This window comes from Pinus tabuliformis, chromosome 3_1 (assembly GCF_031772625.1).
Source record: "Pinus tabuliformis cultivar Carrire ecotype Pingquan chromosome 3_1, CPIR1, whole genome shotgun sequence".
Taxonomy (NCBI): Eukaryota; Viridiplantae; Streptophyta; class Pinopsida; order Pinales; family Pinaceae; genus Pinus; species Pinus tabuliformis.
The window spans coordinates 261,784,294-261,797,696 of record NC_142301.1 but is presented as its reverse complement, the minus strand read 5'-3'; the positions used below and the strand labels follow the sequence as shown (position 1 = coordinate 261,797,696).

The 13,403-nt window shown below is 34.7% G+C and overlaps 1 protein-coding gene across 5 annotated transcripts; it reads right to left on the bottom strand.

Annotated features, from left to right (window-relative positions):
• Positions 1-849: 849 nt before the first annotated feature.
• Positions 850-7,517, bottom strand: LOC149186798 (uncharacterized). 5 transcript variants are annotated; one of them, XR_016255717.1, is made up of 8 exons: positions 6,926-7,516; positions 3,276-4,262; positions 2,489-3,167; positions 2,279-2,384; positions 1,944-2,079; positions 1,680-1,829; positions 1,219-1,498; positions 850-984 (listed from the first exon to the last, which is right to left on the bottom strand). XR_016255717.1 is itself a non-coding variant. In XM_089411135.1 (7 exons), the coding sequence occupies exons 1-7, from the start codon at positions 7,373-7,375 to the stop codon at positions 1,298-1,300; spliced, it is 2,709 nt and encodes a 902-aa protein (XP_089267261.1). In that variant the 5' UTR covers positions 7,376-7,516; the 3' UTR covers positions 1,157-1,297. The 5 variants fall into 5 exon arrangements, 4 of the variants coding, with proteins under 4 accessions (XP_089267261.1, XP_089267262.1, XP_089267263.1 ...); XM_089411135.1 differs by lacking the exon at positions 850-984 and having other exon boundaries at positions 1,157-1,498; XM_089411136.1 differs by lacking the exon at positions 850-984 and having other exon boundaries at positions 1,157-1,498; positions 1,680-1,808; positions 6,926-7,515.
• Positions 7,518-13,403: the final 5,886 nt, after the last annotated feature.

The following is a 13,403-nucleotide window of genomic DNA, read 5'->3' as shown; positions in this document are numbered from 1 at the left end:
ATCATACTATGATGGATTAACATGGTGTATTGTGCGTTGAGAAGGTGAAGCTTTAACTTTCCTTGGGGCATCTCATCACGTCTCATCCCATTATTACAAGATGGAACGTGGCAATACGTCCATCCACGTATCTTCGATCAAACGCCCCATCTGTAGAAGTTAGGTTAATTTTGTTACAATTATATATATTGGGTTATATCCATCTTAACTCTAGATCTACTAAGTGTCGAGAAAGATTGAATATCTTTTCACTCTAAAATAGATCTATAATGGTTTACTTATTAATTATAATTATAATTATTTATTTTATTTTATTTTTATGTAATTTGACTAAATCAAAAAACATCAAAATGTTAAACAAAACATTACTATACTACACTGGAGCACTCAACATATGAAATTATTTCACTTCAAAAATAACCTATAAAACTATAAAATATCTTAATCTTTAAAGATTAAAAATTAATATTTTTTTAACCAAAACATCTTGCATTTTCAAAATTATATAGGTTATATAATTAACGTTTTCAAGCTTATAATATTACCAAAGGTTCTCGATGGTACTGAATCAGACCAAAAACAAAAAAAAATTCGCCCAATTCCGAGGAGAGAAATTCCTTGAATCTGACCTTCATATGGTTTCGTAGGATTTATCTTATTGCTAGGGTTTATGCGGCAAAGCATGTACAACGCTCAAAAGAGCATGGATAAACATATTAACTGTTTCTGCTCCTACGATACGCAATGAAATCTTCCAGCTGGAGATGAGAGTACGAAGTGGTAAATTCCCCAATTGCATCTCTGGAAGCCCATCCACATCAACTCCACCAAATCCGCCTGTTGTTGTTACCTGATCAAATTAGCTACTGTTTGATCGATTGCGATTCGATCCAAAATCATGATAGCTGATGCTAGTTACTGCATCCTAATCAACCCCACTTCTGGTTAATGGTGATTCAAAATTATCATGTTTGACCTGGATGACTGTGGTGTCGAAAATGTAAATTAGCAATTAGTTTGGTTTGTGGGTGGTAGCACAATTGGCCCCAAAAAAAAACATGTTGGCAACCACAAGGGATAATCCCCGAAACAGGTCTGGCAAGCCGAACCTTACACACATAATAAAAAATTACACACATTAAAAAACAGACAAACTTATTTCCAATTTCCTTCATAACTCAAATTATGGCCATGGAGTTCAAAGAATGGGTACACTACATTTATGGTCCCAAGGATACTTCTGAGGAACAGAACACTGATATTACAAATGGAGGAGATTTGGATCTCTGAACATTCTCTATGCAACATTAGTCTTTGTGCCTTGCATCTTCTGAACAGACTTCCACTCACTGAGCTTAGAATGATCTATGATCAATTTATTCTTCTGGCTGATCAATACCATGTCTTCAAATTCTGCATCCCAAATCACATCATCGTCATAAACACAATAATGTTGGACGTGAAATATTGGTTGCATTGAGGAGCGTTCCAGTCCAACCTGTTGGAATGAGAAACAACATTATCACCCCTGTTTCATTATTGGTGTCAAGGGAGGATTCATTTATATTTGCATGATTATATTATGATATAGAGATCTTATATAACTTGCAAAAATTCAATATCAGTAGAACTGTACCATCACATGCCAGGCATGACAAAATTGCCTGCAGTGAACTTACCACACTTAAAACAAAGATGGCGTCCTCTTTTTCCAGCATATCAGGTGTTCGCTGATACAGAGGGCTTGTTTCATCAATGACATGGCGTACCAGCATCCCATAGTTCAGGTAAGCTATCTCTGTCCTGACCTGTGTCATTCCAAGATATGTCTATCACAAGTTTGTATCAGTTATTGAAGCAAGCTTCAGAAAATGATGTCATGAGTCAAGACCATAGTTAACATATGTGTGATATGCAAAGGTAAGGGAAGTCTCTGTTTTTACCAGTTTAAGAGATTGAGTGGCCCGGAAGAATGTGCCAGCGCTTGTAACAGTATTGTATTTATAAGATAGCTCTACTTTTACATCCACAAGTTCACATGGCTGTGGCCCAACTAATACATATCTTGCCATCAAAACTCTGCAAGGGAATGTATATATATTCTTCATTATCTACAAGGTAGATCATTTATAACCTTCTTTTGGACTATAAGAAATCCAGTATGACTAGGTCATGTATGCATGACCTACTCAACTTAGAGAAGAAAATGCTTATGTGAAATGCAGTATTAAACTGAGAGAAAAAACCTTTATAAAGAGAAGAGTTTAGAGTTTCTTACTTGTGACGACCTTCTGGCCTCTGTCGACGTTTTGACATGTTGGGGTACACCAGTGCCACATTTGAGAATCTAACCGGCTGGGATGGTTGTGATAATCTTGCAAAAACTAAGAAACCAAAGAAAAGAAATGTCTATCTTATCAGAATATATAAGTGGTAAATTGGAAAAATAAGGGATGGAATATAAAAATGTTTTGTGATGGTATTATACCTGCTCCACTCATGAAGACAAATATGAGCTGTGCAATCAGAGCATTTAAATTCGCCACAACTAAGGTATATGGTGACAGAGGTGCAAGCTCAGGCTGCAAGCCTGTTGAGAGGGAAACACTAAACATAAAAACTTGGAAGAGTGTGGCCCAAGACAATTCAAGCCCTGTTACTTCAGTCTCTTTGCCCTCCCCTGCAAATTGGAAAAACTGGCGCGCAGTTTCCTCCAATGCCAACCCTTGAAACTCTGGAAGATATAGTAAAGTGAATATCATGCTCAGCAAAATGGGTGCCGAAAACATTACCAATGCAAATTCTGGCAACGAGCTTTTTAGCATGTAGGAATAAAAATCATATATCAGTGTCATAACTCCTTGATCTTCCTGCAAGGTTGTGAAGTTTTTAAGTCCTGCCATCCCTTTAAATTCTGGAAGATCCGATGTCTTATATGCTTCAAATTCATCATCACTTTCCCCCTCACCATCTGCAAGTAAATCGTTCAACTTGCTGGATACCGTGTCTGTTACCTGACCTGCTGTGGTAGCAACCTGCTCTGCCACTGAAGAAACATGTTCCGCTACTTGGCCCATATGTTCCATAACTGGATCAGGCAATGACTCGGAGACCTGATTTATGACCTTCTGTCCTATTTGGACAACTTGCTCTGCAACTTGGACAACCTGCTCACGTTTTACAAAAAGATGGTGTAATACTTCAAGTGCTTGGTTAATAACAATAACAAAATAGTCCTAGTTAAGACCAATTGTACAGAAAGTGACATGACCTACCGAGCCTGCAACTTTCTCTTGATTATTATTTGCTTCATCGACTTCAGTTCCAGCTTGTGAATTTTCGCTTGGTGATAACTGCAAATAATCTCTTGCCTCGCTCCTTTGCTCTGCATTGGTTTTGCTATCATGTGCAGTCTCTATCACAGGAGCTTCAGGATTCTCTTGTGCAACAATATCCTTTGAAGCTGCTTCATCTCTCAACATTTTTACAGCATCTTCACCTGGACAATCTTCCACTGTAACCCATGCAATCTTAGAGCTTTCATCGTCCATTCCCTTGTGATTTGTACTTTTCTGTTCAAACATTTTAAAACTGGTCTCATCCGTTCTGCTTCCAGTGGCACTTATACTAGTATAAGCATGTTTGCTTGATATTTTGGGCTTTCCAGACTGTGGAATATCGTTGGATGAGAATGCATCGCCTGATTGCTGTGTACTTTGAGTTTGTGGTCTCACAAGTGAAATCCCCTTGAGATCTTTGTTGCCACTGTCATCTTTCTCTGCACTTAGTTTTCTTGAAATCATGTACTTATGAGCACTATTTTCTATTCCTTTTGATTCAGAACCTTTCTCCAATCCTTTGGAGCTCTCACATCCTTGTTCCTGTGATTCCTTAGGTGGAGAGCTATCAAATATTTCAGGATTTGTCAATATGGTTTCTGCAACAGGTGCAACTTCTCTAAACGAAGACTGGGCTGCTTTTGGAGGTTTCAATCCTTTACTGCTCTTGTCTTTATTTAATCTCTTAGCAACAGGAGTTTTCTCCTCATTAAATTTTGTGCATGTCTTCTGTTGTCTTCCAGAATCCACCTGTCCCATTGCATTAACAGTAGAGTCCTGCTTATCCTTGAGATTTTTTCCTGAAATGAATTTGTTTTGTGTATTGGATTTAGTATCTTCAGATTTCGAACCTGATTTGGAATTCATTTCTGAATTTTCTATCTGTTCTTCATCCTCAAGCCCATCTGAGACACTTCCTCCTCGCTGTTTCCATGTCAAAAAAAAGAGTACAGATTATATAGGTAGGTGAAGTATTAGACTCTTAGAGGATTAAGAGCCAACTGTTTTGAGAGATGCATATCAATCAGGACTAGTGCTAGAATTCTCATTAAGGACAAGGAGAAACACAATTCCATTCTCAATCCCTCAACATCGAAATTACAGTTTCATGTAATTGATGTTTGACGATGCAGAAAGTGTCGTCAGTTTAGGGGCATGCACATCTATTTCTATAGAAAAGGGATGCTATTTCCTTACTGCATTGTCAGTCCCTTTAACCTTTTTCAGTCCATGAAATAAGCACCACATCTTAATATTCAAGCAAGACTTCTGACATTTTCTAAACAGAAACGAGAATATTGACACCTAATCATAAGCCTTCATTCATTTAAGAAATTCCACAGAATTATTGCAGATCACTGTACCGATAATTCTTTGGAGAACATCCATAAGTATATGATAATGAAGATCATTCCTTTGAGACATGCGAATACCTTAATTGATAGGAAAAAGAGCCCATCAATTTTCCGGTACCTCAAAAATCACCTTGAAACGTGATTTGGACATAACAGCCACAACCTAATCTGATCTAGTAGACATGGCTGTATATGAAACAGTTATGCCACAACATAATCCCATTGATCCAGTAGACATGAATGAACATGAAACAATCTTCCAACCATAGAAGAGCATCTACAAAACTATTCTTAAATGGGGATTTCTCCATCCAGGCCTCTGAGAGCATTAGATTAGCCTATTAGCTGTAGCAGTATTGCCACAAATAAACTAAGACATTAGAATAGCCTATTAGCTGTAGCAGTATTGCCACAAATAAACTAAGATGAAGAATAATTACCTTACACAGCAAAACAATATAGCAAAAGTCTTGAAGCCCAAATCAGGAGATGCAGTGGATAGGTTATTTCAGCAAGTGTTCAATCCTAAAGCCCATTTCAAACTCACTCAAGGGTGGAAATGAAAGGGTATGCAACAGAGGTCCCTACAATGACACATTCATAGCAGTATAAACCAAAGTAGTAATATGCGAAGCATTCCTCACAGCACTAGCTTATATTGGGTTTGTGCCCGTCTTGATCTATTAATCAATTTTTTGGGTAATTCTATTAAATATTAGCGCCGCGTAAATTGTAAGTGGAAAAACCTGATGATAGAAAAATATACAACTGGTTAGTGCACATCTCCCTCGCCACGGTTATAAGAGTGGAAGATGAAGGGTCGAAAATTTGGCTTCACTTCAATGTTGAATGAAGGTCACAAGGCATAACACCAAACCATCAGCAATGTTAGTTTTAGGGTGAGAAAGGAGGGACTAAGGATATTATCAGGAACTTACCATGAAGCCAGTTTTCATAATGACCAAAACCATTAACAATTTTAGTCTGTTGACTATAACCATTGGCAATTTTAGTTTTGAAGTGAGAAAGGACAATATCACATTAGCAGAGTATATCAGCATCAAGGCTTACCATAAAGCCAGTTTCCAGAATGGAAAAAAATTTGGACCTAAAACCATTAGCAATTTTAGTTTTCGAGGCAATTTTAGTTTTCGAGGAAGGATAATATCACTTTAGCAGTGTACATCAGCATCAAGGCTTACCATAAAACCAGCATCCAGAATGGAAAAAACCTTTAGTACCAATAACAGTTTAATTTTTGTATCACAACTATTTTTTTTCCACAACTAGGTTCAGTATAGGCCGGGGTCAGCTCAATGTTGAATGGAAGAATGATCTGGTCAGTAGTGGGATGCTATGATCAGGATTGTGTATAGTGGGATGCTATGATCAGGATTGTGTATAATTGGAGAATGATATGCTTATTAGTGGCTCACTAGTGGGATGCTATCATCAGGATTGTATAAAGCTTGAGAGTGATCTGCTATGCAGTCGAATGCTATCATCAAGATTGTGTAAAGATTTGGGATAGTTTAATTCCCTAGAAATGGCTCCCATCCTTACCATTATCCTCAACCCAACCCATGATGCTTGAACCTGATAGACACTAAACCCACATAAACCAACTAATCCACACATTATGGGTACTTCATATCACAATTGTACAAGATACATATCACAATTATCACAGATATAGAACTATTCACACACCACGTAATTAGAAAACGCGTAGTCCACACAATTAGAAAACACATAATCTAACTAAGAACTAATGAACAAAATGGCCTTTTTCTGAATACTTTTTCTGGTCAATTTTGTCCAAAATTCTATAGATATTTTTAAAAATCATAAGTTGTTTAATCTGCAAACATCCAGTGCCACAAGGTTTGTTTTAGGGTGCTGAATCTATTTATGCGTTCAAAAATACATTTTAAACAATAAGAAATCACAATCTTACTATAAATTGTATCAAAAAACCATTTCGTCACAATAAGAAATCACAATCTTACTATAGCTTGTATTACGAGATTCCGACCAAAAAACTATTTCGTCACCCCCACACCCAATCAGAGAATGACTATTATAGTAAAACAAAGTCCAGATATGCACTGTAGTATCAAGGCTTGCAATCATTAGACAAGTAAGAAACAACCACTAGACAAAGCAGTCCCACAATCACTTCAAAGATGGCCTTTCTGAACCCAATTAAAGATATAAAACATATATACATACTCTTTCTGCATCATCACTGCCACAATTTGTATAGCTGTCATCATTCACATCATCCTCGCCTTGTCGATCCAGATTCTCGACGTCATTCCCAGATGACCTTCGTCTCCTTCGGCGTCTCCCTCCATGAATTCCCCCGGAACCTCGTCCCATTCCAGATTTAGGCACTCCAACAAATCGAGGTGCCTTAGCTTCAAAGCACCTCATAAACCTTAGATTATCATTCCCTGAAAAATAAGTATGTGATCTCCATCCCTGTAGGTTAGAAAAACCAGCATCCTGTTTATGAAGGATGCAGATGTTACTGTATCGGTTATGAGTGGGAAATTGATTTGCAGGGCTTTTGCTTCCAGTTATGATATTTCTGGCAATCAGAGTAGAAAAGCTCATTGTTGGCAGAGCAGAGTACTCTGTTTCCGAGCTTGTGATTTTCTTGTTAATATTTATGTTCATGGTGTCGAAGGTTTTGGTTCTCCATGGTGTGTCTGAGTCCTTTGTTTGTGTGCAGGTTGAGGCAAGCAGTTTTACATTGTACGTGTAGGCCTGTCAACCACGACTCGTGGGTACACCTGAACTCTCGCCTGCAGTCGAGGGATACCCGTGACGCTGAGTGTTCGGGAATTCCGAGAATTAAAAAATAGATAAATGGATCGTATATTAAATTATAAAATAAATACGCTTATAAACCTTATTTTCCTTTCTTTTAATGTATATAAATGTATTGATTTGGAATTTAATTGGGTTTTTAAATAATAGGGTGAAAATATTAAATTTATTATTTTATAATTCATCACATTTAAGTTAACGCATCTATATTATAATTTTTTAATAGAGATTTTACATTGATAGTAGTTAAAGATAATTTTTTTAAGGGTAAGAAATTTTATCATAATTGAGTTGTCAAATTAATAATGGGAATAGTTATAATTGGTTGTTATCGCTAATGCAACATGTTTTATTATTATTTAAGGAAATCACACTATCTAGAATTACTTGTTAGTAATTTTAAAGAGAGCAAGTTTTCACTTTTGCCAAATATTTCTACCTCTTGATCGGTTAATCTGTTTCCTTACATCTAAAAACAAACTCAATAATAATTTTAGACATTGAAAAAATATTTTTATCATATAATTAGAAATTTAATTAATTTTTTAATAATTTAAAATTAAATAAAAATATTGAATTTAATATTTTATAGTTTATAAAATTTACTTAAACCGTTATGTTATAGTTTTTTAATAAATGTTTAAATTGATATTAGGAAATGAGATATTTTGTATGATAAACTTACTTCATAGTAAAGGAATAAGATAATTCTCAATATTTTAAGGTTTTTATTTTTTCGAGATGTTTTTTACTTTTAAAATTTAGTAATCATGATTGATTTTTTAATTTTTTTTATTTTTTCGAGATGTTTTTTACTTTTAAAATTTAGTAATCATGATTGATTTTTTAATTTTTTTTGTTAGATGTTTTGAATATACAAATTTAATAATTACAATTGTGAAACTTAAATTTAATAATTATGATTTTGAAATTTAAATTTAAGAAGGGAGCAAAATTACATAATGTAAATATTTAAATTGGTTTGTATTATTTAATATACAAATTTAATAATTACACTTGTGAAGCTTAAATTTAATAATTATGACTTTGAAATTTAAATTTGATAATCGAGCAAAATTATATAATGTAAATATTTAAATTAATTTGTATTATTTTTAATTATTTATAATAAATTATTGATAATAAATTATTTAACACATTTGATAGGGTATAAGATCATTCAAAATGTATTTTTTTTTTAATATGTTTTTTTATAAAAAAATGTAAATGATTTATGATGCACTTTAAAATTGGATAATATTATAATAATAATTGAGCGGAGAAGCTTATTCTATAGTGTAGTATGATGTGTAACGTTGTTCGTCCGTCATCAAATTTGAAAGCCGAGAGGCTCATTCTACAACCCAGTATGATGCGTGTGTAACGATGTCCCTCCATCGTCAAATTTGAAAATTTACTCATGTTCGCCAAAATATTTTTTTTTTTAATCTAAAATACAAAAAAGTTAAATAACTATACAAAACATTTAAATAATACTAATAATAATAAAAATGCAATTTACTCATAATGTTTAACTATTGCATAAAACAATAGCTCACAGGGACAGTTCAATTGATCATAATAGTGTTATGAAATATTATGTAAATCATTAATTCTAAAATTCAAATCCCTCATGATCAAGCCAAAAAAAACTATTACATAAAGCAATAAAATATTCACAATTTAACCACTCTCTTACCAATGTACAGATAATATATTTATAATTTTACAACCTAATTAGAATTATTACCCTTTACATAATTAATATACTTATTACTCCACAACCTCCCTTCAAATATTACAATCTCTAAACCATTATTATGATTTCAATTCCTCAATCCCATAAGTGCAATATCCACAACTATTCTAAAATCATCCACAACTATCATAAATCTTTTGAAATCAAATAATTCACACTTTCATGATCTTCTTGTAACTTAATAATTTGGCTTCCAATTTTATTATGAATATTGTAAATTTTGGATAATTTATAGTTATATTTTTATCATTTTTTATAAATATATTACTTTTTTATATATTAGAATGTTCAATAACTATTTAACATGATTTTTTCATAGGTAGGAAAATTTATTATAATTTAGTTGTCAAAAGAGTAGTGAGGACAATTATCTCTGGTTGCTAACTCTGAATGCAAGATGACTCATCACCGCTATTTAAGAAAAACCACGCCACCTAGAATAACCTGTTGGTGGTATGTAAGGGGGCATGCTTTCACTCTTGCCAGATGCCTCTAGATCTTGATCGTTGTGAATGCAACCGTTATTCAAGAAAAGCCAAGCCACCTAGAATAACATGTTGGTAGTCTGTAAGGGGGCAGGCTTTCACTCTTGCAAGATGCCTCTAGGTCTTGGTCGTTAACCTATGAATGCAGGGTGACTCATCACCGTCATTCAAGAAAAACCACCCCACCTAGAATAACATGTTGGTGGTCTATAAGGGGGCAGGCTTTCACTCTTTCCAAATGCCTCTAAGTCTTGGTCATTAATCTGTTTCATTACCTCCGGAAAAACGAGCTCTTAGCCAAACAAAAACAATGTTAAAGCATACTCCAGACACAAACATAATTATTTATTATAAAACAAATAAAATATATTTCATAATTTAATTTAAATTTAAAAAATAAAAAATATATATTTAACAATTTAATATGTAATATAATATAATATTTTATTTTGAAAAATCCATAATTCAATATCAATGAAATATACATTTACGATATTTAAAATTAATATATGAATATACTTTATTATAATTTTTTTAAATATTTATAATAGCTACCTCGTCAACTTGCACTCACAAGTCATAAAAAATTGCTTGCTTAATATGTGTACACGTTTATATTATATAAATGTGAATTAAGGTTGTCATAGCGTGCATTGCATGTTACGAAGCTTACAAATTAATATGCCCCTTGCAAATTTCTTACTACAGAAGCAACTCCCACATGGCAGTAAAATTTCAAAAGATAGGGTCTTCGAGATTTTAAACCAAATTAATGATTATCTTTAAAAAAAAAATAATCACTCAATTTATTTGATATTAGGGATAGTTAACTATTTTCGATGGGGATAGCCATCATCGAGGCTAAGGTGAACTTGAATTAGATTTATTATTACATTATAAAGTCAACGTTGTCCTATGGTGGCTTCTATGTATGTATTTAAGGGAAAATGTTGATTTGGGTGGCCACTTTCCGGTTTTTAATTTTTTTTTATCAGTGTGTTTTTAAGGTAATTTTTTTTTTGGGTAAGTATGTATAATTATACGGATTTAATTTATTTTATTAATGTTATTTATAATTATTTAAAAGATATTAAAGGTGTAAAGATATATTGAAAGAATAGAAGATTTGGGAAGATATATATAGAGCCCTGACATGTGTACGTATAGTCTATATATGCACATGTTGTGACCATTGTCAGATGTATTAGTGCATTAATGACCACTACATGCACATATATCGTGAGTATTGGAATTATCTGGGTATGGATGACCACTAAATGTACGATCAATATGTATGCACATATAAAGAAAGCATGAGGATAAGGGCCTCCTCTCCCCTGGACATATGCAAAACCTTGCCTTTGTACAGTGAAAAATTCTCCAATGATAACCTTAACGTATAAATTGTGCAACTCCTGGATAACCGGGGTTAATCGCTGGATAACTCTATTTTTCAAAACAAAATGGTGGTTTGAATGTATATGTAATAGCTTTGGTGACAATTCCATGTAATGAAGTTAATAAAGAAAAAATAATAACCATAGTTATGAGATACTTATTTCAAGCTTAATGTTGGGCAAGACATTTTAGTGTGGGTGTTTATTTGGTTTGTTATGGTTAAGGAAATTGGAAAAGACAATGACAATGGCTTTGGAAAGACATGAGGCATTGATTGGCATTTTATTTATGAAAATAATGGAAATTAGGAGAAAAGGAAGATGAAAAGTCACAAGTTGCATGTGAGGAGGAAAATGAAAGAAAATAATGGAAAATTGAAGAAAATAGAGGTCTCATTAATAAAAAGGATTTTGAGGATTAGTTTGTAGTTTTTTGTCGGTTTTGTTTTGGAGCTCTCTTTCTATTCTCTTTCTCTCTCACACTCTTGGACACTTAGAGTTTTCTTGGAGCACTTCAACATTGGATCAAGAAAAGCAAAGAAGACAAGAGGAAGCAAGGATCAAGAAAGGAAGAGTAGGGATCAAGCAACTATAACGAGATTAATTGCAGGTATCGATTTGCATGTGTGATTTCCTTGCTAGATTTGGAATGCATGGTTATGCATGTGTGTTCTTGGTTCTCTGGCTGTCATTGGCATGGGTTTTGCCAAGTGTGACAATGTTCTTCAGCCTTGCCTTTCCATTTTCGGATATCCATGATGTGATGGGGTTCTCATGTTTTTGGTTGAGCAGGATTGCCGGATGGATTCGAAACTAAGTGAGGTGGTCTTTGAAAGGAAGAACACATGGCCTAGTGATCCTTGAATTGGATTGTGGATTGTGGTAAATCCTTGGCCTAGTAACCCGTGAACTTGGACTGTGGGTTGCGGTAAATCTGGATTTTGTGTTACCTCGGTGGGCCTAGATATCCTCGATCAGTGAATGGCGAGATATACGGTAAAGCCTAGAGGTGGGTGCGCTCGATCATGCCTAGGAATCCTTGACCAACGAATGGAAGGATATACGGTAAATCCTAGAGGGTAGAGTCTTGACTAGGGCCTAGTGATCCAGTTTGGATTGAGGTAAAGCTTAGAGACTAAGAGACATGCAAATTCCTCACGATGTAGGTGGAAAAATTCAGTGGTATCCATGCTTGTTTAGGGCCTAGTGATCCAGTGTGGATTGTAGTAAATCCTAGTTCTATTGATGAGGGTGAGGTGGTTTAGCCTCGGGAAGCCCTGGTTGATTTCTGGTTATGAGTCCCACATTCATGCTTGGAATATGGCATGGGGGTGATTGGCTGAAAGAAAGATTTGGTTTAGCCAATCTATGGTCAGGTGGTTCGTGGAAGTCCCATACCTGGTTGGCTTATGCATTCATTAATAAGAGTTATTTTTCCTTGGTATTTCATGTGTAAATGTACTGGTTTATATGTGGATTTTATGGTTGTTGTGTCCTTGTTATTTCTGTTGTTTATATGTTGTTTATGAGTATGTTTTATGATAGTGATGATGTATGGCTCACATCATGTTTTGATTTGTAAATGAATGAACAATGAATATATTACCTAGTAGATGATAATGTATCTAATGTGATAAGACATCAATGCTTCTTAGCGATTCTCAGCTGAGACCCCATGCTTAGATCTGTTGTTATAACATGTAGAATGCATATTTGTGACATGTTTGATGAAATGCCTGGCATGGCTATTGGGGGTCTAGTCAAGTCCTTGTTCAAGTATTTGCATTAGTATCATTGTTTCAATGTTACTTCTCATTTCTGGAAGTTTCATGAAGTTCTAGGCAATGGCTTGAGTCTTGGCCCTGAAGAAGTGGCACAAAATCCGAGGTCGTAGGCTCAAAACTAGCTGAAAAAGTCCCCAGTTGTTGGCATGCCTTTTTTGTGGGAGCGACTAGAGGGTCCCAGTCGCATGCATTCCCATGTCATGGGAGCATTTGAGGCTCTAGGTCAGTAAATTGTTAGGTTACCTCAGAGGTTGGTCACCTGGAAGGGTTGGTTGGATCTTAAAGGTTTTGTAACATGTGTAGAAGGTCAAATTGGTTGTGTTTTGTCGGTTCCACTTCCTTAACTATACATGGGGAGTTGAATCAGATCCTATTAGCCTCTCTTCACATGTTTACCCCTGCGGACCAGTTAACTTGGGTAAATTTGGGAAGAGGGTGTTACAGAGTGGT